Raw genomic sequence first — 27791 nt, forward strand, 5'->3', positions numbered from 1 at the left:
TGAATGAATTGAACAAGTTTAACTTCTCTTTTTCTTCACCCATATTTAGGTATTATATCTCGTTACACGTGTTGTGTTTTTGTACTTTTTTATTATATTTTTTGGAGTTTAATCAATTTGAATTATAATTAAGGGAAATGTTATAATTATGAAAATTGACCACATATAATACTAAAATTTTTGAAAATGTTGGCCATATTATGAGAATTGTTTTGTAATTAGTTTGAAATTTGCTTTAAATCATCATAACTTCACTTAAATTTGTTTTCTCAACTCTCTAATATCGCATTTATTTTCTCAGATGAAAATCGGTAGAAAATATTAAAAATGTGACAGTAATATATGATATATGAGTATCAGTTGTTTCATATCTAATACTAATATATGATTTTGAGTCTACTTGCATGTATAACAAATACTGATATTAATGACACATTTGTCTTTTCGGATTAAAATCAATATAAAATATTGAAACTATAATATTAATATATGATATTTGAATATCAATTGTTTCAGATATGATACTAATATATGTGTTTTTAAAACATGGTAAACAAATGTCGATATTAATAAGTTGTTCTAATTTTGTACTAAAAACGTATCTTTTGTATCAGATCTAAAACAGTTGTTACTCAAATTTAATTTATCCGTACCAAATTTTCAATGTTTACCGTGATTAATGTCAATATTTGATCTACGTATTTAAATACTCAAAAATAATATATCGATACATCTGAAACAGATGGTACACAACTATCATATTTTATTATCTTATCGTTAATGTTTTATATCGAGTTTCATCAACACATACAAAAAAGACACGTAAGACACAAAGAGTTCAAACACATTTTTATGACATGAAGACTAAAAACAAATTTTTCTTTGGTTTTGAGGATTTTTTAGCAATTTATCATTGTATTATAATAAGGGTAATATAATAATAATGAAAATTAACCGGGATATTCCTGAAATTTTTGAAACTGCTGGCCATATTATGAGACCAATTGTCGGTCATATTCACGTACGCGTGAGGTGCATCGCTACGTGGTGTGTTTTTGTATTATTTGTAATTTTTTTATTTTTTGGATTCTTAATTAATTTTTTTCAATTAGTTTAATTTATATTAAAATAAAGATAAAATCATAATTATGAAAATTTAACAGATAGATTACGGAAAATTTTGAAATTGTTGTCCATTGTTGTCTCATAGACTGAGCCTTAATATAATTTATAGATAATAATTAATTGATTTACATTACTGATAAATTATTCAAAAATAATCATTATATATATATATATATATATATATATATATATATATATATATATATATATCCTTGATTTGAAGACGTAAAATATATGAATGATAATTTCATACATACGAATAATATAATGATTTGTAACTTTAATCTTTTGTAGAATTAGAGTTAAATCTTGGATGACATAGATATATGTAAATCAATTAATATCTCATCATTCTCAATGAACTGAAATTGTTAATAAAACTATCGATCTTTCACACGATAAAGATGTAATGATAGGTAATTTTTTAGTTGGAGTAGGTCTCTTGTGAGACGGTCTCATGAATTTTTATCTGTGAAACGGATCAATTTTACCTATATTCAGAATAAAAAGTAATACTCTTAACATAAAAGTAATATTTTTTCATGTATGACCCAAATAAAAGATCTATACCACAAAATATGACTCGTAAAACCGTCAAAAATAACCGTGAGAGAAACATAAGGTCCATTTATTGAAGAAGTCTTGATTCAGTTCACCAACAATCATAAAATAACATAAAGTCGAGATAAATGCATAGTTGAAAATATGTGGTCCTATTAAGTGGAACTGTATTGTGTTGAATTTCGAGGTAGCGATATATTAATATGACTCGCTATAAATAAAGGAATTATTTAATGAAAAATAAGTTGTTTGACACTTTTTGTACAATCGCTTCATTTTTTCATATAGAAAGACTGTTTAGTCGAGTTTATAAGCTCTCGAAAATAATCTAAAATTGTTCGATGAAAAAGATTGTAAAAGAACTTACAAACATCATCACACACGTTGTTTTAAATACTAGATTCGAAATTTCTAAATCCATAAAAGAAACAGAATCTTAGGATTCCTCGATCGAACGTCCTTTCATCTAGATCAAAGAGTTATATTTTACTTGAAATTTGAATTTGAAATATTTGAAATTGGTTTGATTGATTAAAAAAAAAAAAAAGTTCATTAAAATTTCAAATAGGGGAAATTAAGTTTTATTAATTTGACTGAGTTGTTTTCTTCATATACTATAGATTCAAAAAGAAAATGTACCGATTGTTCCACACTTCGACTGCTGGTAATTTTACTGGCACTCAATTCCACAGCCCCACCATGTGTGAAACAAAGAAATCTTCCAGTTCTCTTTTCTCTATATTTAAATATAATGTGTACAAATAAAAAATAGCAAAAACTTGTGTGAGACAGTTTCACGGTTATATTTGTGAGACGGATCTTTTATTTGATTCATCCATGAAAAATATTGTTTTTTTATGCTAAGAGTATTACTTTTTATTGTGAATATGAGTAGGATTGACTCGTCACACAAATTAGTATCCGTGAGACAGTCTCACATGAAACTCACCCATAAAAAATATATGTATTATTTATTTATAAATGATCATGTGAATCTTTATTCGTGAAAATAATCAACATTATTCACATTTATAATAAAATAATAATATTTTTGATATAAATATTAATTTTTTGTAAATAACTTAAATAAAATATTTATCTTATAAAATTGACAGGTGATAATATCATTTAAAATAACTCAGAAAAAAGTGGGAATCTCCTTAAAATATATACAACCTAACTCTGGTTTGAATTTTCAAACAAACCAAAAAATCCTACCTCTAACTTTTTTGACTTTTTGTGAAATTTGACTTGATCTTCAAAATTTTATGGACACCACACACCAACAAAAGATACATTTGTGGATTCTTTGGTACTTCAAAGTTTAACCCAACAACAATTTGTGTAATATTTTTTAAATTGATTTTTTTGTAATGATAAAAATCTGTTGTCATTATCTTTGAAGTGTGCACTAGATAAATTTTAAATATATGTTGTACTCTGCAATACAATAGATAAATCCGCAGACAATTTGTGTAATACTTTTCAAGTTAAATTTTTTTAATGGCAGAAATCCGCTGTCATTATCTTTTAGACGTGCATTGAGTGAATTTTTAATGTATATAGTAGTTATGCAAAGGCAAAAATTTGTGTGAGACGGTCTCACGGATCGTATTTGTGAGACGGATCTCTTATTTGGGTCATCCATGAAAAAATATTACTTTTTATGCTAAGAGTATTACTTTTATTGTGAATATGGGTAGGGTTGACCCGTCTCACATATTATTATCCGTGAGACGGTCTCACATGAGACCCACTCTTATGCAAATCATATGCAATAGATAAACCTGCATATTTTTGTAGAAACATTGTAAGACATTGAAAAGCAAGTAAAAAGACACACTTTTAAAATTTATTATTGAATAAATGTTTAATTCTCTCTTGAAGTCGATTTAAAATCGTAATTATATGTTTATGCACACATTTTAAATTTTTTTTATAAACCTTTTTTAATTCAGATAAATAAATATATATTCGTAAAAACTTGTGTGAGACCTGTCTCACGGATCGTATTTGTGAGACAGATCTTTTATTTGGATCACCCATCAAAAGGTATTACTTTTTATGCTAAGAGTATTAATTTCTATTGTGAATATGGATAGAGTTAACCCGTCTTACATATTATGATCCGTGAGACGGTCTCACATGAGACCTACTCAAATATATTTATTTATGCCCACTAATAGTATTTTAGATGGAATTCTATTGTATCTAATCTATTTTATCTTGAGCTAGATTTTGACTCAAGTTTTGTGAATGGAAACACGAGTGCTGAGTTATTTTGTACCATATATGTGGATTCAGTTTGACTTCAAATTAATTTGAATATAACGCGATAAAACTATAGAAACGAGTTGTTAAGACGAAACACTTTCTAAGCTGACGAATATAGATTTATTTATAGACATATTCACAATATTTAATCACAACACTATTATGAGATAGCCTCATGAATTAATTTTGTGAGACGGATTTTCAACTCGACCTGATTTACGAAAAATAATCTTTTTTCTGTTTAAATTGTTATTTTTTATTTCAAGTATGAATCACATTGATCTGTCTTATTGAAATATATCCGACCATCTCTCAAAAACATACTCTTATTTAATTAATTTGATCATATAAATATTTATCAATGAATTCTATTAATCTATAATATCATTATTTACTTGCATGGAAAAAAATAATTTACTTCATGTACAATTTTACCATAGATAAAAGTAAAAAAAAAATTTGTCGGAGAAAAAACTAAAAAACAAAAACAAAATAATGGAAAACACTAAAAATGAGCAACAGTCCGACATAAACGGTTTCGAGATTCGAGATTAACCAAAGGACTGAGAAAGAAGAAAAATAGGAAGGGTAAAAACAAGCCAAGAAAATGAAAAATCCTCTGGTTGGCGAGGAAAAAAACGAGTTCGGCTCGCATTATTTGTAGGTGGTGCTGTTTTCGGGGTGGAATTCGGTACTCGGATCGGGAAGAAAGAAAAAAAATTGTAAGATTTTTTGAGTCTTTTTTGGTTAGTTAATTAATTGGTTGTACTTTTGATTTCTCAATCGTTTAATGCATTTGCTTTTGCTGTTTGTTTGATTTGATCTTTTTGTTTCTCTTGAGCTTTCTTGATTAGCTTGTTACGAGTAAATGGTGTGATACTCTTGTTAATTTATGCATTTTTTCTCTACTTTTTTTATAAACTTTTTTTTTTTAGAAATGGGGTTTACAGATGAGGGAAATTTGCTGGCATTTGCCAATTTTCTGTACGATTATCTGTGCCATGGATTTTGTTAGTTTATTTCATTGATGGGATTTGATAATCTTTGAGTATGGTGACATGACAGCAATGATCTTTGGATTCCTGAAAAAAATGAAATCTTTGGCACTTAGGTGACAAATTTGCTACGTTCTCATTCAATTGATGGATTTGAAAGTCAATCTTTTACTATTATTTAATTTGAGTTTCAAATGAAATTTTTGCTTTTAAATTACATTTATGTGCTCCTAGAGTAGGATATGCTCAGTTTCTTTTGCCGAAATGTCTTCGGTTAATTTCGTGAGAAGATGCCCAACTTTTGTTTTTGTAAAAAAAAGAAAAAATGGTTGGATATTTTTTCTGATGGTCCTAAATGTATTTATTTTGTTTTAAGAGAAAACTTGTTCTTTCCTTTTAGTGATTTCATTTTTTTCAGGTTCTTGTTATTGTCTTTTGAAATATTTGCAGAGAAGATTTATTGTTCTTTTAAATATTTTTCAATGAATTCTGAGTTAGGACTCTGTAAGCTTTGAATTAACGCAATTATAGTTTATCTAGATTTGTGTATTTTTCTGTGTTGTTTCATATTTGATATATATTGCGACGTTGGCACACACCTAGATAACAACCACATGTAAATATTCAATATTTTCGATTCATGGTTTACATTATTTTTTAGTAGAAGTGCTTAAGTCACACAAATTCCTATATCACAACCTTCTAAGATTTCAAGATTATTTTCCCAATTGAAACATTGTTGCGATATCTGAAAATGGACATCCTTCAATGTTTTTTTTTCAATTTTCAAGCAGGCAAATGGGGAGAGATGTTGCAGGTTTACGTGTTGGCAATAAGCCCAATGCTATCAATGTGAAACCTAATGGTATGAAAGCCTCACCAGAAAGTGTTGAAACTGAGGACAGTGAGCCAGTGGGTCATGCTGCAAAAGACGACCTTCCAGAGAAAGTTGCGAAGGCCGAGACTCAGAAATCGAGTAATGAAAATTCAAGCTCGCCAGTAAAGCCTGTATTGGGTTCAGTCGTTAATGGGACAAATAATGCAAATTCTTTTGAGCCTATGACCCCTGGTGTGTTGGGTGAAACCAGTGATTCAGTTGCAAAATCTTCGCCGAAGTCTATTGACCTGCTATCTCCCGAGGCTGGTAAAAATTCACTGGTACGTGCATTATATGTACCTTGTACTTGTATCTCTTCCTTGTTCTTCCGACATTGAGAAGCTTGTGAATTTTATATGCTAGTCACCAGGGATATGCATTGCATGTCCACATATTCAATATTTTTACGTGGATGAAAATTATTTGTATGCAATTTAAATTTTGCGGTTTTGATATCATGTAACTAATTTTGGTTGTACATGATTGTCATGTTGAAATGGTTTCTCGTTGATATAGTATGCATTCATTTCATCTAACGCTTATTTTTAGTGATTCAAACAATGAATTTTTGTTAAAAGCCATTTCACTTTTGATATCATGCATAGGTCGCTGTTTTTAATCAGTGCTCAATTTAAAATCACTTCACCATTTTATTGCATGGTATACTCTACACTTCTTGAGAGATAGATGTCTCATGTTGTGAGTTTTAGAACTTAACACAAGTCTAAGATAGATAAAGATACTTAGTTGCATAGGAATTTGCATTTCGTTCTGATGTTGAACATTTTTTTCCAGCTCAACTCCCCGTTTACTTCAAGGCATCAACAACCTCATGACAAAAAATACCTCGATGATGATGATAATTGCTCCTTGGCTTCCTCGTATGTTTGATTTTCCTCGTTCTTTTCTTGCTCTCAAATATATCTCTCTTTTGCTGTCTTCTTGCAAAGTAAAATTTCCTTAAATTTGTGTAGCACTGCAACATCCCGAACAAGTAAATTCCAAGTCACAGTGCCAGTGGGCCCATCATTTGTATGTGCGGACCGTTTAGAGAGGCGCAAGGAGGTACTTATGATTGAGTGCTGCAGGATTTATGACTTTATTCTGTCATATATTCTCATTTATGTTTTCTGTCCTTTTAGCTAAAAAAATTCTTATATTTTCCTTCACTCCTCTTTAAGTTTTATTCTAAGTTGGATGAAAAGCATAAAGCTTTGGAACAAGAGAGAGTTGAATATGAAGCTAGAACCAGGGTATGGCTTTATGATTTAGTTTTTTTTTCTATCTTTTTTCTTTATTATTATTTACTAGGCTTTTCTTTTCAGCCGCAACCCACTATCCCTTCTATCTGCAAACTTTATTCATCGTTTTCTATCTTGATCTGTAAGTAGGAGGAAGAACAAGAGGCCATAAAGCAGCTGAGGAAGAGCATGGCATACAAGGCAAATCCAGTTCCTAGTTTTTATCGTGAAGGACCTCCCCGAAAAGTTGAGCTTAAAAAGGTGCTAATAAATCGATTTTCTTAAGTGGTTGGAATGAAGTGGCATACGCGTATGTGTGTGTGATATATATGATTCTCTATTGATTGTATTTCCTTCTTGTGCTTGTGATTTGAATCCATATCTAGACCTTTTCTCGTATGATTCTTTGTTTTACATCAACACGATGAATTTCTATGTTAAAATTCTTTATTGTGGTAGCAGAGCGAAGTTAAGTCTATAGTAGCATATTTGTGCAGATTACATTTTAATTTCTATGCACTACTAATACCCTTTCTCACATCTGTCAAAACCTTATGATATGAGCGCAAGGAAAAAAGGGAAGGCCTTGTCATGTTTCCAATTTTCTAATAGTAAATAATCTCCCAATTTTCTTATCGTCTTACCTACTCAGTCGCAAAATATTCTATTAATGCAGGTGCCTTTGACGCGTCCCAAGTCCCCAAATCTGACCCGTAGAAAGAGCTATGGTGATGAATCCAAATCAACTCCAGCCGAAAAGGGACTTCGTGGACAACCAACTCGTCACAGCGTAGGCATTTATGGAGAAGGTAAAGACTCTCCCTTTACTCCTAAAAGTAAGGATCGGATCAATGCACGTAAATCAAATGGAACCAGCAAATTCAAGGATCACCCTCAGCAACTGAAGGAGACGGCGGAAAATCCTCCTCTCAAAGAGCTGGGAAGCACAGAAACGGCCTGTTGAATCGTAATTTTCGTCAGTAGGCTTAGCTTTTACTTTTCATAATGATTCACAAAAAAATATGTTGGTGGAGAAGGCAACTTTCCTGCCAATGGTCAGTGAGTTGTCAAAATTTATGTCTAAATTGTGTTCTGTATATTTCATGTAATTTATAATGTTTTCACGTATTGAATACAATGGCTGCCTTTTGAACTGGACACTCATATCGCTTCTTGTATTGTGTACAAGGGTTGCTTTTTTGGTACATTTTTGCTTTGAATTTTCTTTTTCCTTCATATCCTGTAGATCTCCACAAAGAAAACTGATCAAAAATTGGAGAGAGCCGGCAAAATATGTACCTATGATGCATCGACACCACACAATCTAAACATGAGCAAGTTGTGGTGATATGTATATTTTTTAAAAAAATTTGTGTCGATAGAGCTGAGATACAAAGAAAAGTAATATTTTTTCGTGAACTAGTCGAGTTAATATATATGTTGCAGAACAGTAAACATTTTCATATTAGTTTATGCAATTAAGTAAAAAAAAAAATCCAAATAGGGGGGGTCAGTTAGAAATCTTTCCTATAAGTAGTCATGTATAACGCAAATAAACTCAAATCAATTATATCAATTACATCATTCAATATTTACATCTTGTTTTGATCTGACATTTCTCACTTGAGTGATTAAATACATTCCAACTTAGATACGATGCATGTAAACTCGAGTCATTAATTTTACCTTCAATCTTCTAATTTTTTTATAACGATGGAAATACAGTTATTACACTATAATATGCATTGAGTAAATCATTGATATCAGACAATAACTTATAAATCAGACTAGTCAATTAAATCTCGACCAATCAAATTGTGAAACGTTAACATGTTGTACCAATTAAGAGAGTAGCCAATCCTATTTCTCTTGCATAAAAGCTACCGAGTTAAATAACTTTTTGGGTAAATTTTAATTTTAATCTCAAGATTATAATTATTGTACGTATATTGGTACATGTATCAAGTACCGCGTAAATGTACACTACATATACCCGACCAAAACCACCCTCTCCCTTGCAAGCACTCATTTTTCCTCCATCTACACCAGCTCGGTATTTCGAAGCAAACCCATTTCTTCCGGCAATCTTTTTGGTCAGATTTATAATCTTTCCGATGAGGATTCGTGGCGTGAAACAAAGCCCAGCTGCAGATTGCTCGGCTATTTCTCGATCCACATCATCACGGTCTTCTTCTTCTTCATCTTCCTCATCTTCATCAGTGACGGCCACCCATTCTTTAGCTTCATCTCAGGATTCGTCCAATTCTTCTCCATTTTCACTAATCACCGCATCTTCGCGCTGTCCGGGCCTCGATCTGCTGGTTAAAGCCATTCACCAGATCACTGCCGGATCCGTCGTGGGCGTTCCCTACATTCAGCGACGCGTCACTATCAGAAGGAGGAGGAGGAGAATGAGTAGTTTAGACGGGTTTATTCATACTGGGATCGTGGGGGAAAAGGGCGTACAGGATGAGAAGAAAACGTGGATTGACACCAGGAAGACGAACAAGAAGAAGATCGGGCGGCGGACTGTTTACCAAATGGGTATGCAATTTTCTTGATTTTTATCTGTTGTCATGTAATATTGGGAGGGGAAATTTTAGATCTTAGATGGTGTGATCTAATATTTTAGACCAGTATAGATGTATGCTTTTTTCTGCTGTTGTTCTGAATGGGTCGTTCGTTTTCTTTTTGTAATGGATTTTATATAAGATCGGTTAAATTTGAAAAAAAAAAAACACATAAACTTGATATATTCTTTTTCGTGAATTGTGTTTCTTTAGAAACACAAACACTAAGAAGCTAATTGCGTTGTAAGTTAAGATTCATAAAAACTGTGTCATCTTTGTAAATCTGGACCTTTTCTTTCTCCGCTTTTGATTTTTTCAAGGTTAATGGTTTGTTTGTTGGAAGAAATCACAACTGTAGTAGAAATATGAAAAAGATTTTGGTTGTATTGAACTGGTTTTGGAAGAAGTTTCTTGATTTTAAATTTCTTTCCAAGAAAATGGAAGGTGGATTTTTCTTCGGGTCTTAGATGATTTTCTTAAACTCGGAAGATGGTCTTTCCCGGATCCATTTTATTTTCGTGTATTTAGCTTCAACGGATCATCAATCAGCTACTCTTTGCATAAAGTTTGAAGTTTGGAACTTGAATCATTAGTATATATCATATATCGAAGGTCTTGCCAGGATCATTTTATTTTATTTAGCTTCAACTGATCATCAATCAGCTGCTCTCTCTGAATTGAGTTTGGGTTCGAAAAGCTGAGATTTTATTTTATAAGCCTTGCAAGTCATGCTGCATCGAGTTTGGGTTTGTTTGATTATTCTGACTTAAAGGTTCATCAGAACTTTTAAGTTTATTTAACTGTCTTATTCGTTCTTGCTTCTATTTTCTTATTCATTATGAAAATAGGACCGCGATAAAAAAATACTAGCTCCATCCATAGATTCTCAGACTCGGTTTCTTAGAGCACACTTTGCAGCTAAAGATACTCTGTATTCTGATTCCTCATCTGGCCTCACAGTTACATGTTGCTGTTCTTCGACTACAACTTAATACTACTCAGCTCTTTCGAGTATCTTAATCAGTTCGTCATCACTGCACCGGCCTTTGGTTGTATAGATATGTGCGTGTCTGTATATATAAATGTATATGAGATCGTACTACCTGTTCATCCCTCCCTCCAGCTGAAACTCTTTCCGGGTAGTATTTAGCCGCAGTCAGACTGGGGTTCATACCTTTGTATTCCTCGCCAACCGAATTTCTAACGCAGCAGTTGATTGCTTGCGAAAGAGGTGGGATTCCAAAGTGTCTAAGGACCATGAGCAAGGGAAAATAAACAAACTTTCGGAAATCCACTATCCTAATCAAAACATCGATGCTCTCGATGGTTACAAAGGAAATGATGAATATTAGGGAAAAAGGCTACCGTCGGATTACTCCTTCCATTGACATTCCTGCTGAAAATCCTGTTGAAGTAATTGAAAATTCGATATGAAGTGATGAGTATGGAAATATAGTCAATTGATTATTCGTATAGAAGTCAATTTAAAGTTAAAAAAAAAAAATCTTAGTCAATCGAATTGAATGGCTCATGTACTAAACACAAATTCTTTTATTTTATTTTTTTGCCTCAAGATAAATTTTCTTCTGTTTAGCCGTATAGAAGTCGATTATTTGATATATAGCAGAAAGTTACACAGAATAGAGTCGTAGAGAGTTTTTCTTAACAATGAAAGGTGATTGTTAAATTAGAGAAGCTCCATAATCAAACGGCCTACTCTCCCATTAATGCTCTCAAATCATAATTTCTCACAAGACCAATATCTTCATACCCTTTAAATTTTGGTGAACAGAATCACTTTGATACCATCCGCCGCCGCCGGTGGCCCGGGGAGGTTCACCACCCTCGCCACGTACTCGAGGTGGTTGTCAAAACTCGCATTGTTCCACCATATGCATGTGTACATTTAGTTAGAATCTGAGTCGATGGGGGAGCTGAAAAACAATTCATCAATGAACATTATCATGTAGTCGTCATCATTATCCTCTACGAAAACGAGGGTTTGCAACTTCTGGAGGCGACCGCGAAGAAACGGCTGTCGAAACAACTCTCCATGTGCGAAATACCACGTGACATGGCGTGGGAGAGGCGCCGTCGTCAATTCCTGTGCCAAGATAGGCGTCAAAATGGGATAAACGACAATGTGATCACGGATGAGGACATGAATGGATTGAAGGGTTGCATAGAATTAGAGTTTGGGTTCAACGAAGAAGATAGTCAGAGGCTATGTCATTGGACCTTGGACCTTTACTTTGCTGTGAACAGGCAGTTTTCTACTAGTCCCATCTCAAGCCCAGGTAGCAGTGGTGGCTCCACCTCATCCTCCACGACATCCATCGGGGGCCGCTCGTCGTTGTTTGGGAGCATGACGAGCGATTCTGATTCATGGAAGATTTGCAGTCCTTGTATGTTCCAATTTATCTAGTTGTTTCACATATGAATTCATTCTTGGGTCAGTTCGATCATTAAAGGTCAATGATCATATCAGAATATTCCATGTTCCCTACATGGTTTTGAGAAACAATTTGATGTATTACTAGAGAATTATGAACCTTGTGAATGTACTAGACTGTTTTCGACGTGCTCTTCTGTTGAGCTTAAATCCTTATGATTTGGTTCCTTTTTTCTATGTCTATTTTCACATTTATCTTTCACATTGGAGTCTTTAGTCAGTTTATTTGGTTGACAAGAGTAGAGTTGGTGAAATAACTTGATGATGGAAAAGGTTTAGCGCAAACAGTAGCCGAATGTTAAGGATGCTAACCAACGAGGTGCTCTGCACTTTGCTGCAAGGGAGGGTCAAACTGAGATTTGCAAGTTCTTACTTGAGGAGTGTAATATTGATGTCGAACTGAGATTGATTTGCAAGGGAGGGTCAAACTGATTGATTTGACATCTATCATCTACTTCGACAATAAAATGCTATTCAAAGTTCCCGTGAATAGCATCTCTAAGTCCTGGTTATTACAAGCATCAGAGACATGGATATCCTGAGCTAAGGTGCAAGACGCAAGGTAGCCGTATGACTTGTGTGCATTCCCAAACCGAGATGAAAGGATAAATATTCTAGAAGTTCAACGAATCAATAAATTTGTTGCAGTGGAGTTCGATATAAGCAGAAATAAATACAAGTAAAACGAATATCATTTAACATGAATATAACAGACAACTAATATGAATAAAAGTCGTTGCATGAATATAACAGACAACTAAACGCGGAGCTTAGATAAATTAAAACAGGTCGGGGGTCTTAGACAGCGCCTCTTTTTCTCATTGAATAATGAAACATTAAACGAAGAAGAAATTTTTTTCAGCTTTTGATTAACTATGGATCAAATGTTTGAGAGGGAGGACGGGGCTTGTGTTAACTCCTAATAGGCTACTCAAACACAACTATTACCAGCCAATATAAATATATGCTAGGAGGATTCAAACGCAGAAATCACCACATAAAAGTAAGTGAGAGGAATAATGAAACTAACAACTAAACGAGCCAGTAAACATATTGAATTTGAAGGGGAAAAAAACAAAAAACATATTGCTATAGTTGATGCGTGTATTGAAGAATTGTGTCCCCATTACAGCGGTTCTGATAGCTCCTCCTCCACGGTCCTGAGTTCCTTCAGAAGGTGAGTGAGCGAGTATCTATTTGGTTTAATGATCCATGAAACCTGAAGTGCCCAAATTCAACAGAACAGATTCTAATGGTTGGGCCATTCACATCTGAGAGTATATTGATTTTCACATGACCAATGATCACCCACATCTGCAGTTTGTTTCCTTCAACATGGTACGCTGGTAATAATGAAGTTATCGGTTAATGACATTGAAGGCCAATCATCTATCAACCACTTGGCTGATTTTCTTTAGTTAATCTGAATCATTGGTTTGAAGAATCCGCCTTTGAAGCTCTTCAAGGTAACCTCTATAAATAGACTCAAACTTTCGCGGAGGCTTTTTTTCGATCTGTTCCAGAAGATCTCATGAAAAATTGCCATGGGAATTTCCAAGCTTTACTCATTAATTTCTTCATAAGTGGTTTAAAACACGTAACTTATCATGAATTATTTCTCTCCCAACCCACTTGCCTCATGGAATCCTTACCAACCAGCCCATATTATGATAGTTCAATGAGATCGCCGAGGTGAACTGTTATTGGCATCAATTTCTCCCCACCGCCACCTAACTTGTTATAGACAAAACCACTAACAGCTATTGCCCACCTCAATTGAGAGCTCCTAACAAATAGAACAAGAAATGAAGGGCTGGGGCAGGAAACAGTTAATACAAGGAAAAGAAGAATAGCATCTGTTTATGTAATTGTAGATGCCCTTCTAATGGTCACCTCATACACATTATATAATTCTGACATAGTGAAATCGTTAAAACCATCTATCAGGAAGAGAAATTGTAACCAAAAAGGAAATAAATCTTGATCAAAAACAAGTGCTTAGAAACTACAAAAACTCCATTACTTCAAGTGACAATCATCTATCCAATCTGGTGTCTTCCTTATTCTTTTGGGGCTTGTAATTAATGTGCAGAATATACTTGATTCTTATTTCGATTCAGCTCCAACGAAATGAGCATGGGTGTCAGTTGTATATGGATATTGTTTCCTAGCCTGTTTACGTGAGGCTGAATTTGTAAAAAGTTTAAAGGAAGAAAGCCAACTGCTCATGTCAGAATGAAAGACCTGTGTATTCCTCAGTTGACAATAAAACATAGCAAAACCAATTTTAATTGTCAGACCTTAAAAAGCATAAAAGTTAAAGAAAGACAAACAGAAGATCACCTTCTCAGCTAGCCCAAAAGACTCTCCTAAGTCCTATTCGATTTACACAAGATTTTTTCAGAAATAGTATTGCTTCGTTCAACTTCTCAGCACTTTGTCCTCAATTCCTATCATCCATCCATGTTAATTAAAAAAACAAGAAAGACAATACCATCTTGTTCTCGGTACTCAACATTCAACAAGACCAATTAAAACTCACAAATGCCACCAGCTAAACTAAATGCTATCACTTTGTTAAAACTGACCTCACCTGATCCAAGTTCCAACCAGACATCACACAATTCCTTAAAATCCAAAAAAATAATGAAATTAGATTATTTTTGTCATAAGATCCCTTAAATGCTAGTGGAGAAGAAAAGTCTACAAATCCTTATATCCCATACACATGCATCCAAATCCCAAACAAGATCAAATTTTCACCGCACATTAGAAATCAATCCACCTTGGGCCGCTTCACTTTCATCCAAGAACAAATCCTCCGTACCCCTAAGGACCGCGTGAACACCAGCAACAGCCACCCCAACAATCAAAGCCACAAGCACATTCAACCCCACCTGTGTAAACACCAATGTCACCACAGTGACCAAGCTCAGCACAACCAAAACGAGACGATCATCGACGATTCTGCCAAAAGCAACAATTGGTTCGTCTCGTAAGAAGTATAGGGAAATCCAGGCGACAAATACAGCCAAGAAAACAATCATTGAAATGGGATGGTAGATGAGGCTGCAGAACAGGATGATGAGGATGATGAGCGCGTAATTGACGCGGAAATGGTTGAGATTTTGGCGGAATCGTGACATTGCCTCGGCGTAAGAGTAGGGGAGGGAGAAGGCGGAGATGTCGAAGAAGACTCTCCATCGGCGGCGGGCGGCGTAGTAGGTGGAGGGCGAGGCTATGGGCATTTTTGGATTTGTATTTGAAAACAGGTGAAGTATTTTCTTTATTTGGGAAAAAAGAAACAACTTTTGATTGTTTTTTGTCTATAAACAGAAATATAATCATAATTTGTATACTTTTCTGTAATTTACTTGATAAAATTTTCGGGAAATTGGTCTTGCTGTCGATTTTTTTTGTGTTCAGTCTCTGGATATTTTTTTAGTACCACATTTTCATATGAAGTATACCACATTTTGTATGACATAGTACCACAATTTTATAGATAGAGAGTAAATCCAAAAAAATGTTTTGATTGAAAATTTTCACCAACTTCCCCTAAAATTTTTGGGAAAAAATTAATGAAAATATTTGTAATTTTAATCCAAATATTGACTGACTTCCGAAAACATAATTAATTAAAATTGAGCAATTTCATTTTTTAATTAGGAGAAATAATTATTACAATTTGATTCAAACTCGAAGTCTCATTTCGAACTTTAAATCTTGGTCAAATGAACTACAATTCATCGTTTCAATTATTTAAAATAGAAAGTTGATTTTATGAACTTCCGTTGGATTTATATCCTTTTATCCAACATCTGTTCTCGAAATTTCTTAAAGAGAAAATCTATAAGGTATTATTTAGGGAAAATTCGATGCTGCCCGTGCAGGCAGTGCCTGCACGGGCAGATCCATTTTCTGGCTCATTTTATTTTATTTTTTTAAAAAAATATTATTATTTACTAATTTTTATCTCACATAAATCAATAATTATTTATTTTAAATCAATCAAATCATTAGATTTAAATTATAATATTAGTTTTAATAAATAATATTACAAATATTTTCGAAAAAACAAAATGATAATATCAAATATAATGTTAATTATTTATTTTATTATTAAAAAATTTATTTATCTCCACATTATCTTATATTTCACTTCAAACAGCACATAAAAAGTTAAAAAAATAAATAAAAAGTAGAAGAAAAAACACTGTAAATTTAGAGCTCTAAAGAAACAAACCATATTAACTTATTTAGTTATACAAGTTTTACAGTATGCACACAACGTGTATTATAAGATATTTCGATCCTTAGTGAAGTATTCCAAGGGTCGAGCAAATTGAAATTACCCACATCCAACATTTTGATCACCACCACAAAGCACATTTGTACATGCTCTATCATTTTATACTGGCAAATAAAAGAAGAAATCAGCAGAATCACTGTTTTGCACAAGTCATTTTCTTGCATGAGTCATCATTATGATCACGCCGTACTCAAGCAGTCTTCCCATGTCCCATATTTTGAGCTGAAGGTTCCTCCTCCACTTTGCTGAGCGTATTCGGAAATAACAGCACGAGCACAGATATCCCAAGTCCTTGCTATCTCCCCGAGTGACATAGGTTGTGCCAGAGTTCGGAGAGATATACTAAATCTTGATTTGACCTTTCTGGATAGATCTTCATATTCTTTACTGGATAATAGACAAATTTGGAATTGATCATTCTCGAAATATCAGTGAAAACTCAAGTAAAATAGGCCGTCAAATCTATTTCAGAATACAGACCCCAAATTTTTTTTCCCACTGAGCACTTGTCGTTCCTTTCCCGATTGTTGACCAATCCCAAGGACACAGTAGACGACATATTTAGTAATTTTAAAAGCATTTATCTTAACTTCGATCATCACTTGTAATTTGGGGAACTCTAGCTATCATACCATGTCTAACAACCTTGTTTTCTGAGATCAATTGAAGCTAAATGCTTTCTTGGGAAATGGTCGAACGGACCTTTAAGATGGTTTCAAAAACACCTATTGCAAGGTATATTGACGCAGTTGCAGATTATGAACAGAGGAAAATATATCTCAAACTGTCACACAGCCCAGTAGCTTTGAACCAAGGTTTTACGTTTCACAACAAGCCGAGTTTGCTACATTTTTCCGGTATTCGAGTCAGGGGATTTTATAAACAACTCAGGGGAGATTGGATGCTTAATTACTGCTCATATATCCCATTCATACCATGTCACTACATCTAATATGCTAACGTGAGACTGAGCAATTCTTTTATAAAAAACTGGGATCTTCTAACACAAGCATATGCTTGAAATACTTTTAACTAACACGGTCATCTAATTTTCTTGATACATGCAAACAACATTAATGATTTTTGTTCACTATAAAAAGATTACAGCAATAAAGCCTTTTTGTTTGCTAAGTATGCAAAATGAATCCCATGACTTGCAGATGAAAAACATTAACCAATAATAACAGTATCAATGATAATGATGGATGATAAGAAATGAAAATGGACGGCCAAGCTACGACAAAAAAGTGCATACTCCATTGAATCCTCACCTGACTTCAACTGGAAACTTGTCCAAAAGTATAGGAGAGCAATTTGGATAGTTGTTGGGAACAAACAACCTTAAAGGTTGAATTGGTGACTGCATTTTTGTCAAAACAACAATGTAAATCAGGGACGCAAGTTAGGGAAATTGAAATTTAGTATATAAAAAAAGGGTCCACATGACATAAACGCTTACCATTCGTGCTGAAGCATATTGTGACTTCAGATTTGGACTCAGTGCCACAGCACTGAAAGAACACTTCACAATAGTTCCTCCACCACCTTCAGCCGCAACAGCAACTGCTGTTGGATCAACATCATCTTCACATATACATACCGCAGTATCTATAAGTCGTTGATTAATTTCATGCAACTCTTCTTCAAGTGCGTGGTTAGCCTACAAACATGATAAATATTGTCTTTATTAGAACCAATAATACTCTACCTGATAATAATAATAATGATGATAATGATGATGATGATATAATATAGTTTTAAAAGTATGTACAAAATTTCATGAAACATTGCACTTAAAATGAAAGAAGAAACATCAATGACTAGCAACACGGAGTTACTAACATAATTGTCAATTTTCACGAATCACAAGTAATATTTAGTTAATGAATGTTTTTATAGGTTGAAATTAAAGGCCAAGCCATAGTTGATCTCTTGGCAAACCATCCGCTGCCCCCTTCTCAGCCTTTACACTAAGTAGCATCATTGCAAGATCCATACCAACCATATCTACACGGAAGCATAATAATTTCGCAAAACCCCATTCAAAAATTTCATGGGAATATTTACCACCATGTGTTCGATTTATGTCACATTCATGAGCTACATTCGGTTTTTGATAACCTTGAAAATAACAAAAAGACGGAACACTATGCATTGCATGATAGCACAGCAAAATTGGGAAAGAATCTTAACTAAAATGCTAAGTTCAAATGTAAATTTTGCTGATCAATAGCTCCAGCACTGAAATAAAAAATAAATAAAAGTAAAAGTAGGAAACACCTCAATCCTTGGCCGCTTGACGCTCGATGCCCCAGTGGACTCTCCATCAGATTCACTTCCATTTATATGCCTGAAATTATCACTCACACTGCAGGTAGATGAAACATTGGATGGCATTGCACTTGTATAACGTCTCATTTTCTTGGTTCCACCGGGTCCATCTTGCGTAAAAAAGTTTCTGGCCTGAAGACGACATTTAGTCATAGCAACCAAATCTTCACCTACTGCAGCCCGTGATCCATTTCCTGGAGCAGATCCCGCAATTCTGTCAACCATACTGACAACTGAGCTGATGTCGCTAACAGAGGCACTCAGAGATTTTTGAGACATAGATTTCACCTGATAAAAAGAAAGAGCGTATATAATCAAATTTACGATAGGATGTGGAAATGAGGTTCATTCAAAAAATGGAGCAAGTGTCACAAAAGAAATTCCACAAACCACTTTGATTAAGCGTTCAAGTGGCTGTTCCACGACATTATTGTTTCCAGAAACAATGGTTGATGCAGCACCATGAGTGCCATCAGTGCTGGTGAATTCTGCAAGCAGAGGTGAGGCTGATATCCCAGGAGTCCCAATGGCAAGAGATTGGGCTGGTCCAGATGCTCCAGTAGTTGAATGTTGCACAATGCTTCCAGCATTTGACAGCGATGAAACACCAGGATTGATTTTCTCAGAATCCCCTGGCATGGGTGATGGAACCATGGAAGTTGAAGGAGATGGGACAATGAATGGTGAATTTGCTGATTGCAAAGGGGTTCCAGCTTTGACATGAGATGCCAGAAGATTCTGTTGGTCAGCTTGAGGTGAAGGATGATGACTAATCTGAGGGGATCCACCCTGAAGGACCTGAGGAGAAGAAATAGAGAACGGAGTTCCAGATTTTATTTGGGGGTGATATGATGGACGTTGGCCAGAGGAAGTATGTTGCTGGATAACTCCTGGTTTGCCACTTATATGGTGTCTCATTTTCATATCATTGGTGTCACTAATCTGATTAAGATGCATCATTTGCTGAGCAGTTAACTGTGAAGTTGACTGCTGAGTTGTTTGCTGCTGCTGCTGAATTAACTGTTGTCTATGCATATACTGTTGCTGCATCTGCCTCTGCTGATATTGCTGTTTTACTTGCTGTGTTTGAAAAATTTGTTGATCTGGTTTTATTTGATGGTGTTGGAGCATGTTAGAATTTGACTGTAAGGGATTCATATTTGACGGCATCGCTGATAACCCATTTTGTGATGATATTGAATTCATATTCATTTGATGTGCACCAGTTACCAAACTTTGTTGCAAAGAACTCACAGGTACTTGTTGAATTGAGTTGAAAGAATTTCCTTGTCCAGGTTCAACAATCGAGCCAGGCTGGAGCGTATCCATCATATTTTGACGAGAATTTGAGACAGCAGATACAGAAGACAGGAATTGTGCTGCAAGTTGTTCAGACTATTATGCTGTGCAGTCGTCACAGAATTCTGTCCATTCATTGGCTGCATCTGAGAATTCTGTCCATTCATTTGCTGCATCTGAGAATTCTGTCCATTATCAGGGATATGTATCTGAGACATTTGAGGTTGTGGCTGCTGAGACTGTTGCATAGCAGGCAAGTGAGGCTGGGGGATCTGCCCTGGCTGCAAAGAAGAAACAGGCTTCCGCGGCCTGTTCGAACTAAGAACATTGACAATCTGCTTCTCAACCCCAACAATCTTTTCCTTGTGAGAATGATTAACTTCATTCTTGTTAGTTTGCAGAAACATTAACAAACGTTCCAACATAAGCTTATAAAATCTGAGCTTGTCAAGTTGCTCATTCTTAGGCTGTTGAGGAAGGGAATCGTGCTGCAATGCACAAAATCATACAATATCATTAAAAGGGAAAACTAGGAAAGGTTGGGGGCTGGAGCAGAATGTGAGAAAATGATAAAATTGAGCTCATTAGATTTAGTTTTTTAGAAGCTAAAAAGCAAACAAAATGAAACCTTAGTCACCAGAAGAAATACCTAACAACGAACATTTATCATTTAGTTCAAGTCATTTTGGAGATAAACCAGTTTAAACATTGATCAAATAAAGCATAATGAGTAAAGGATAAATTGGCTACCTGCTGCAACTTAGCAGCCATTCTCTGGTACATCTCGTTTAATTCAGGAAAATACTTCTCATTCATGGTTTTGATCTGCAGACAAGTTTTAACAGTTTCAGATTCAAAATAAAAATGTTCAAGGGAGAAATAAAGAGGAAAAATGATATACAAATTATATGACGGGAGAAATAATGAGGAAACATGATATACCCTGTTAGTAAGATGGCAAGCACTAGCTCAAGGTACATACTTCACAGTTATTAAACACACACCAACACCCTTAGCCTAGTTTCAAGGCACAAGAGTGCGCACCATGTCAAGAATGGGAGCACCAATTAAATTATTATTTTTATCAAAATTTAGAAATATGGAGAAAGTTGTCGTATAGTATATAATATGTTACTGCAAAACCATTATACAACAATAAAAAAAATCTAAGTACAATAAATTTCAGTTAAAATACAAAATCATTTCATTCAAGACGCGCTTAAAACAATGCCCCGCCCTAGCATTATGCGCCTTGGCATGTCCCTAGGTGCAAAGGTTAGGAGTATGACATATTTTATACGTTATTCTACACCCACACACTCTTGTCACTAAAACACAATAATAACTAAGTTTTAAAAAATCATCTGTATCATACTACTGGGATAATCAATTGGCCAGGAAGAAAATCATAAATTGGAAAGATAAATATATAAATGCAGTACCTTTTGATAAACCTCCTCTTGCCAGTCACCAACATTAGCATTTCCAGTCCTGTGATGATGAATCTAAAGATGCTACAATGATGCACATTAGATATCTGAATTGGATTAAAGCAGAAAAGGCTTGTACATATGTCAGCAGTGCATGCGTGCACACATTTATCATGAAAAAAGAAGAAATATCCATACCCCAAATTTTTCTATGTTTTACAAAAAGTTGTGGACGTAACTCAACAATTTCTATTTAAATTTTATCCTCCATCTTCATTTTTCAAATAAGAATTCACATGCATGGATTACTTTACTTACTCTCAAAACAACATAAGAGTATTTTTGTTTTGAAATCAGCGACAGATCAGGCCTTGGCATTGATGCATTTCTTATCTTTTGTTTGTTGTTTGCTCTCGGTAGAGACTAGTTAATACTGATTCATGAAAAGGCATAAAATTCCTATTATATTGCTTTTATAACAATTTCCGGTTATTTTGTAGAGTAAGGGACTCTGAGCGATATTAAAAAAGGCAAAGCAAATAGGTCATTTAACAGAATACCATGTCAGGCAACAATGAACACGTATCAAAACACCTAACACCATACACTTACGTAGAGGCGCCTCTTGAATGATTCTTTGAGACTGTAACGACTGCTTCTGTTGATCAATAGTATTATGTGGTTGAAGCAAGGGACCAGACGTTTGAATCCTTTGCTGCATGTCTCTTTGCAATGAATTTGCCTGCTGGTGCAAGCCAAATTGCTGTTGCAGTTGACCTTGTTGTGACTGGATCTGTGACATAAGTTGCTGTTGAGGCGGCTGCGACTGCGACTGCGACTGCGACTGAAGAGCTTGGTTAGGTAACAAATTTGCCATGGTCTGTTGCATTTGTTGCTGCACTGAGACCTTGGATTGCTGCAACATGTGGACCGGCTGTGGATTAGGCTGCAAGCTGGCGCTACCATTCTGAATTCCAACCATTTGCTGTTGTTGAAAACCAGATAAATTAGTTTGAGAGCCTAATTGCTGCTGATGCACATTCTGGAGGTTATTCTGCTGCCCAGTTGACAGCTGCTGATGCATATTAGGAAGGTTATTCTGCTGATTAATTGTCTGTGGGGGTGGAAGGCTAGTGATATTGTTCTGCTGAGCCATAATCCTTTGCTGTTGATGTTGCTGCTGTGCATCAAGGGCATTGTTTTGCTGCCCAATCAGTTGATTCTGTTGCATGTTTGAAGCATTTGGCTGCTGCCCACTAAGCTGTTGCGGTTGGTGTTGCTGTGCAGTTAGAACTGAATGCTGAGGCAAAGAAGTTTGCTGTTGATGCATGACAGAAGGCTGCTGCTGCCTGAGGACTGATTGTGATTGCTGCTGAAGCATAGATTGAGTTGACTGTTGAAGAGACGGCTGCTGATTTTGATGAAGAGTGGATGAAGCTGATGACTGCCTCAAAGAAGGCTGCATAACAGCCTGCTGAGAGGATTGGAGCTGACCTGGTTGCAATAGGGTCTGCTGCTGCTGGATCTGAGCTTGCATAAGAGATTGTGGGACAGTTCCTTGTTGAAACTTTTGCTTCATAAGATGTTGTTGTAGCTGCTGGTTGTATGGATATTGCTGTGAATTTTGAGATTGTTGCTGTTGATCCTGTGATGCAACTTGTTGTTGCCTCCCCATCTGTCTCTGAGAGTTGGCAAACATATTGGATTGCATACTTTGCCCCATAGAATTCCCTACCACATTTTGAGTTACATTAGACATGTTCTGTATATTTTGCATGTTAGGATTCTGACTAGAAACATTAGGTACAGAGCCCTGAGACATGCCACCACCAGGAAGCTGGGCTCCAGTTGATGTGAGGTTATTCTGAATATTCTGGGACAATAGCTGTTGCCGCACTTGAGATTGATTGGAAACCATATTCATAGGTAGCGACTGCACCTGATTTTGCATTTGAGACTGCAATGTCTGAGAAGCTGGCAAAGTTGCAGGAAAAACACATGGACATTGTTATACTCACCATAACGAATCAAAAATGAAAGGAAAGAGGAGAGGTTGTGAATGTGAAGGCAGATCAAGAAATAAAAATAAAGCACCACTTCATAAGAAAGAAAACTAAAATCCGGATGCATTATATCCATTGATGTGATTTGTCAATACGCAACCCAGAGAGAAATGAATCACAAAGGATTACAAGCAGGAGATAGGCACTGATATTTACTCCATGAATAAAATAAGGAAAATAAAATTATATAAGAGAAAAGTGAAAACGCTTCTAAAATGGTAGTGCTTACAAAGAAATTTTAGGTGCAAAAAAACTGAAAAACAATCTAAAATTATTGACTTTAGGCATCATGACCGGAAAAACAATAAAATAGCAGACATGTAGCAGTGTCACAATTTTGCACTTCAAACAATCATGATTTGAACAGCTTTATCTGGTGTCAGGACATTTCATGCAACATATTGGAGCAAGAAACAAAAGTAGGGAATCTGAGAGAATTGCTCATTATTGATAATTTCCTAATTTTCATAATAATGGTACAAATATTTTTTATATGTTAAAATATTCCCCCTCGAACTGAAATATTATATTCAAAATTTTAAATTTTGGACCAAGATAAGACTACCTTATAGCTGTCTAATACTACAAAATAAGCACTAATTTATCAGCCTATCTCATAACAGTTAGTTCTAACAAAAGTGAAGTCTCTAAACAAAGAGAATATAAGGTCCAAATTCCCACGTGTACATGCTGAAAAACATCGACATGTCTTGAAAAAATGGCGAGTCTAGATTCATTCTATCCAGCAGCTAAGTTATCAGATGAAGAAAGATAGTTGCTAAAAGCTAATAATAAGTAACTGCACATAGTAAAGTTCATGCATTTCTATCACCTGGATCTTGGGGATTTTTGCTATTGCTTGCAGTATTGGGTTGAAGAGGATTGGTCATAGGATTTTGGGATTTAGTCTCCATTGTCAGCATCTTCAAAGATATCTTTCTTAAGTAATCTGACTGCAATAGTCGAGACAATTGTTTAAAATGACTACCAGAACTGATATCGTAATTAAGAGTCAGAAAAATAAAAATAGCAAATTTTAGGATAGCTAGTAGGCCAATGAAGGTACAATTGACAAATTTTCCATAAAGCATAGGTCAAAAATAAAGGCATGGACCAAAGTACCTGATTTGTTGCTGCTGTATAAATCTTTTCCTCAAACCTTACGGCTATTTTCTTAAGTTCCTGCAGTCCCTCTTGGCCAGAAAAAGGAAGATGCCGCTTTAAGGTTTCCATTCTATGCATTTTTAAATGTCAACGTCATCAGCTGATAGTTCACCAAATAAGAACAAAAAAATATTCTACAACTCTATTAGGCACAATAACCAAGAAAGCTTGGGAATTTCAGAGGGTCTGTTTGCAACATTCCAAGTTTTTCTCCATGCACAAGCAACAAGCTACAACTTGTTTTGGATGCCAATTCTAATAATACTAAAAAAATGCAATGCATTCCCATTGTCAATCCAAATTCTCCAGAATATTGAATGTTGAATTTGAAAATGCCCATGTTCAGAATTAGAAATAAAAAGGTTATGTTTCCCTCTAAAAATTCTCAATATTTTTTTTGATAGGAAACAATTATTTATTAAATAGATAATAACGTCTACACCAAGCGAATAAGGAATCCGCACATCAGAAATAAAATTAAAACAAGTTTACAAGGCCTTCTTCACGACCAAACATATTTCCAATCCCTAACTAAATCCGAAATACATAAAAAATTCTCAATATTTTGATTACTCCCTTCAATCCATTCAATGGATTCAAACCAATTTCAACCAAAAAAAAGGAAGGAAAAAAAACCAGCGGGGGCACTGATGCCATCCACAGCACTTTCTACTAATCAACAGCAACAACAATCAACAGCGACAAGAAAGGTTACAAAACAGTCCATTTATGCTCCGCCAATAGAACAGCATTGCTATTCACAGTTATGGCCAGAAAGAAAGAAGCTCCTTCAGATAAATCAACAATGCACATGAAAAAATCAGACATTTATGGGGCCAGAAAGATATCTACAATGTGTTTGCATTAAGTGGCAGAATAAACTCCACATAGGAGTAAGTGAATTACAGGCTGACAATGGAAGAATCATATCAGTTATTGATTGCCAAATTGTCGGTGCCTAAGTGTGTAAAAATAGTCTAAATATGTGTTGTGTTGCAAACAAAGATGTATTTTAAGTGATATGTCATTCAATACAGCTCAGGCGACGGTCCATTTCCGACATTGCAATAACACATATTCGCTTCAAGTTTGTAAGTCAAAACAGGCAAACAAAAGAGATGGAGAAAGAGACCGTGTTATTATGGCTCTTAAGTCTTAACATTGGATACAGAAAAACAGCAACTGGCATTATACTAGGATCTGTGTCTTGCCACAGCTTATGTTTTCTTTTAGTCTATCTTGAAACATGCCAGCTTTAATCGCACTCATAATCCAACATGAAAAATATATGGACAAAATGCAAAAGTAAATCAGATTCAAATTATTCAATTTATAATAAACATTCATTGAAGTTTGTTCTCATCGGAATCACCTACCAAACAAGTAAACCAATTTCCTCAAACTAGCAACTTTCAACCAACATGTCAAGAAGCTTCGAAAACAATTTCCTCTTGACACCTCATTCCCCTTACCACTTCTTTCAATAAATAAAAAATAAAAAACACTAGCAGCCTTGTCTTTCATCAGAAAAAAAAAGAGGCAATTCAACGAGCACTAATACAATTGCGAGTTTAGAATTTTGTGCGTGTGTGTGTGTGTGTGCGTGTGAATGTAGGTAATTAAAAAAACACCTACTGTATATAAAGTAAAGAAAATATAAAATGTTTGAGAATTTTACATCTTGTTAACAATTCTCTGTCTAGAATCCGGTTGAAGCTGACTCCTCCAGTCGCCGGCTTCCATTCCCGGAGGCACCACGGATTCGCTACTCATAGCTTGACCGGGAATCTGCATCTGGGCCTGGGCAGCCCGCCAATTATTGCTATCCATTCCTTTTTTTGTTACTTAAACGATTACCAAACAAAAAACCCACAAACTCTAATCACCAGTAATCGTTCCCACCAGGGCAAAACGATTCGTTTTTCAACGTGTGATAATTGTATCGAATAACAAAACAAGGGATATTATAATTACGAGAGGAAAATTCGAAACGTCGAGAAAATACAAGGCGGCCGGTAGAGCGAAATGATACTTAAATCAAGTTGAAACCACCAGAAGACGAGGTTTTCCACGGTCGTGATTGAAGGCAATTGAGGTCAATGGCGTGGGGATGTGGGGCTGATTGCGGACAAGGAAAATTTATGAACACAGCTAGGATTTGTTTGGATATAAAGAATTCAAAGTTCAGATTAGGTTTTTAAATGCAAACTCAACCAATTTTGAAAACAACCTTGTCATTATCAAACAAAGCCCAGATTTCTTCCGAAGTAATTTGGATTCTCGTCATGCGTGTTTATAATTGAATAATTATCTATATATTATACTTTTTAAAAAATTAAAATTAATGATTTATCCCTATTATCATACTAAAACATCTTGGAGTTACTCCATATTTTATATATAAAAAATCAAAACAAATTTTATCTTTTTAAATCGAACAACTCTTCTAAATTTATAATAATTTCGTGTTAATTATTTAATATTATTTGGTCAAATTAAAAATAATAATAATACATGCAACACGTGTGCATCTTTTACTATTTTTTCATTAAGTCTCTTATGTTAACTCGATCCATATTTACAAATACAAAAATCTTCTTTCTTTTTTTTTGCGAAAAAAGTAAGTTTTTTTAATAAATCGAGTCGAGTTGAATATCTGTCTCACAAAATTGAACAAAATTTCCTCAGAGTTTTGTGATATATATATATATTATATATATATATATATATATATATATAAAATCTTCTTTCTTTTTTTTTGCGAAAAAAGTAAGATTTTTTAACAAATCGAGTCGAGTTGAATATCTGTCTCACAAAATTGAACAAAATTTCCTCAGAGTTTTGTGATATATATATATATATATATATATATATATATATATATATATATATATAAAAATTAAGTAAGTATATTGTGAGATGATCTCACGAATATTTATTTATGAGGCGGGTCAATTCTGTTCATATTTGAAATAATAAGTGATAATGCTGGCATGCAAAAATTATTTTTTTTATGAGTGAACCGAATAAAATAATTTTCTTACAAAATTGACATTTAAGACCGTCTCACGAAAATTTTGTGCTAAAAATTAGACAC

At 34.6% G+C, this 27791-nt stretch overlaps 4 protein-coding genes and 1 long non-coding RNA gene across 6 annotated transcripts; 3 read left to right on the plus strand and 2 right to left on the minus strand.

Annotated features, from left to right (window-relative positions):
- Positions 1–4449: 4449 nt before the first annotated feature.
- LOC140822005 (protein WVD2-like 2) lies at positions 4450–8280 on the plus strand. 2 transcript variants are annotated; one of them, XM_073182710.1, is made up of 7 exons: positions 4450–4682; positions 5750–6113; positions 6628–6713; positions 6807–6897; positions 7014–7085; positions 7224–7334; positions 7750–8280. In XM_073182710.1, exons 2-7 carry the CDS (start codon positions 5754–5756, stop codon positions 8035–8037), a joined length of 1008 nt encoding a protein of 335 aa, XP_073038811.1. In that variant the 5' UTR covers positions 4450–4682; positions 5750–5753; the 3' UTR covers positions 8038–8280. The 2 variants fall into 2 exon arrangements, with proteins under 2 accessions (XP_073038811.1, XP_073038812.1); XM_073182711.1 differs by having other exon boundaries at positions 4466–4682; positions 5747–6113.
- Positions 8281–9034: 754 nt separating this feature from the next.
- On the plus strand, positions 9035–12268 carry LOC140822110 (uncharacterized). The gene is made up of 2 exons (XM_073182848.1): positions 9035–9617; positions 11614–12268. Exons 1-2 carry the CDS (start codon positions 9050–9052, stop codon positions 12066–12068), a joined length of 1023 nt encoding a protein of 340 aa, XP_073038949.1. The 5' UTR covers positions 9035–9049; the 3' UTR covers positions 12069–12268.
- Positions 12269–12971: 703 nt separating this feature from the next.
- Positions 12972–15399, minus strand: LOC140821926 (PRA1 family protein E-like). The gene has a single exon (XM_073182609.1). The coding sequence runs from the start codon at positions 15341–15343 to the stop codon at positions 14855–14857; it is 489 nt and encodes a 162-aa protein (XP_073038710.1). The 5' UTR covers positions 15344–15399; the 3' UTR covers positions 12972–14854.
- Positions 15400–16326: 927 nt separating this feature from the next.
- On the minus strand, positions 16327–26715 carry LOC140821841 (mediator of RNA polymerase II transcription subunit 15a-like). The gene is given in 13 exon segments (XM_073182483.1): positions 16327–16794; positions 17679–17767; positions 17867–18067; positions 18688–19026; positions 19129–20108; positions 20111–20525; positions 20788–20862; positions 21480–21527; positions 21529–21551; positions 22080–23441; positions 24363–24483; positions 24653–24764; positions 26373–26715. Coding segments are annotated over 13 exon segments (4125 nt in total). The 5' UTR covers positions 26525–26715; the 3' UTR covers positions 16327–16586.
- On the plus strand, positions 26502–26803 carry LOC140821842 (uncharacterized). Its single transcript, XR_012115850.1, has 2 exons — positions 26502–26624; positions 26714–26803. It is a non-coding gene; the product is annotated as an uncharacterized lncRNA (long non-coding RNA).
- The last annotated feature ends 988 nt before the right edge of the window (positions 26804–27791 follow it).

Source organism: Primulina eburnea, unplaced genomic scaffold (assembly GCF_022965805.1).
Source record: "Primulina eburnea isolate SZY01 unplaced genomic scaffold, ASM2296580v1 ctg739_ERROPOS11973397, whole genome shotgun sequence".
NCBI lineage: Eukaryota > Viridiplantae > Streptophyta > Magnoliopsida > Lamiales > Gesneriaceae > Primulina > Primulina eburnea.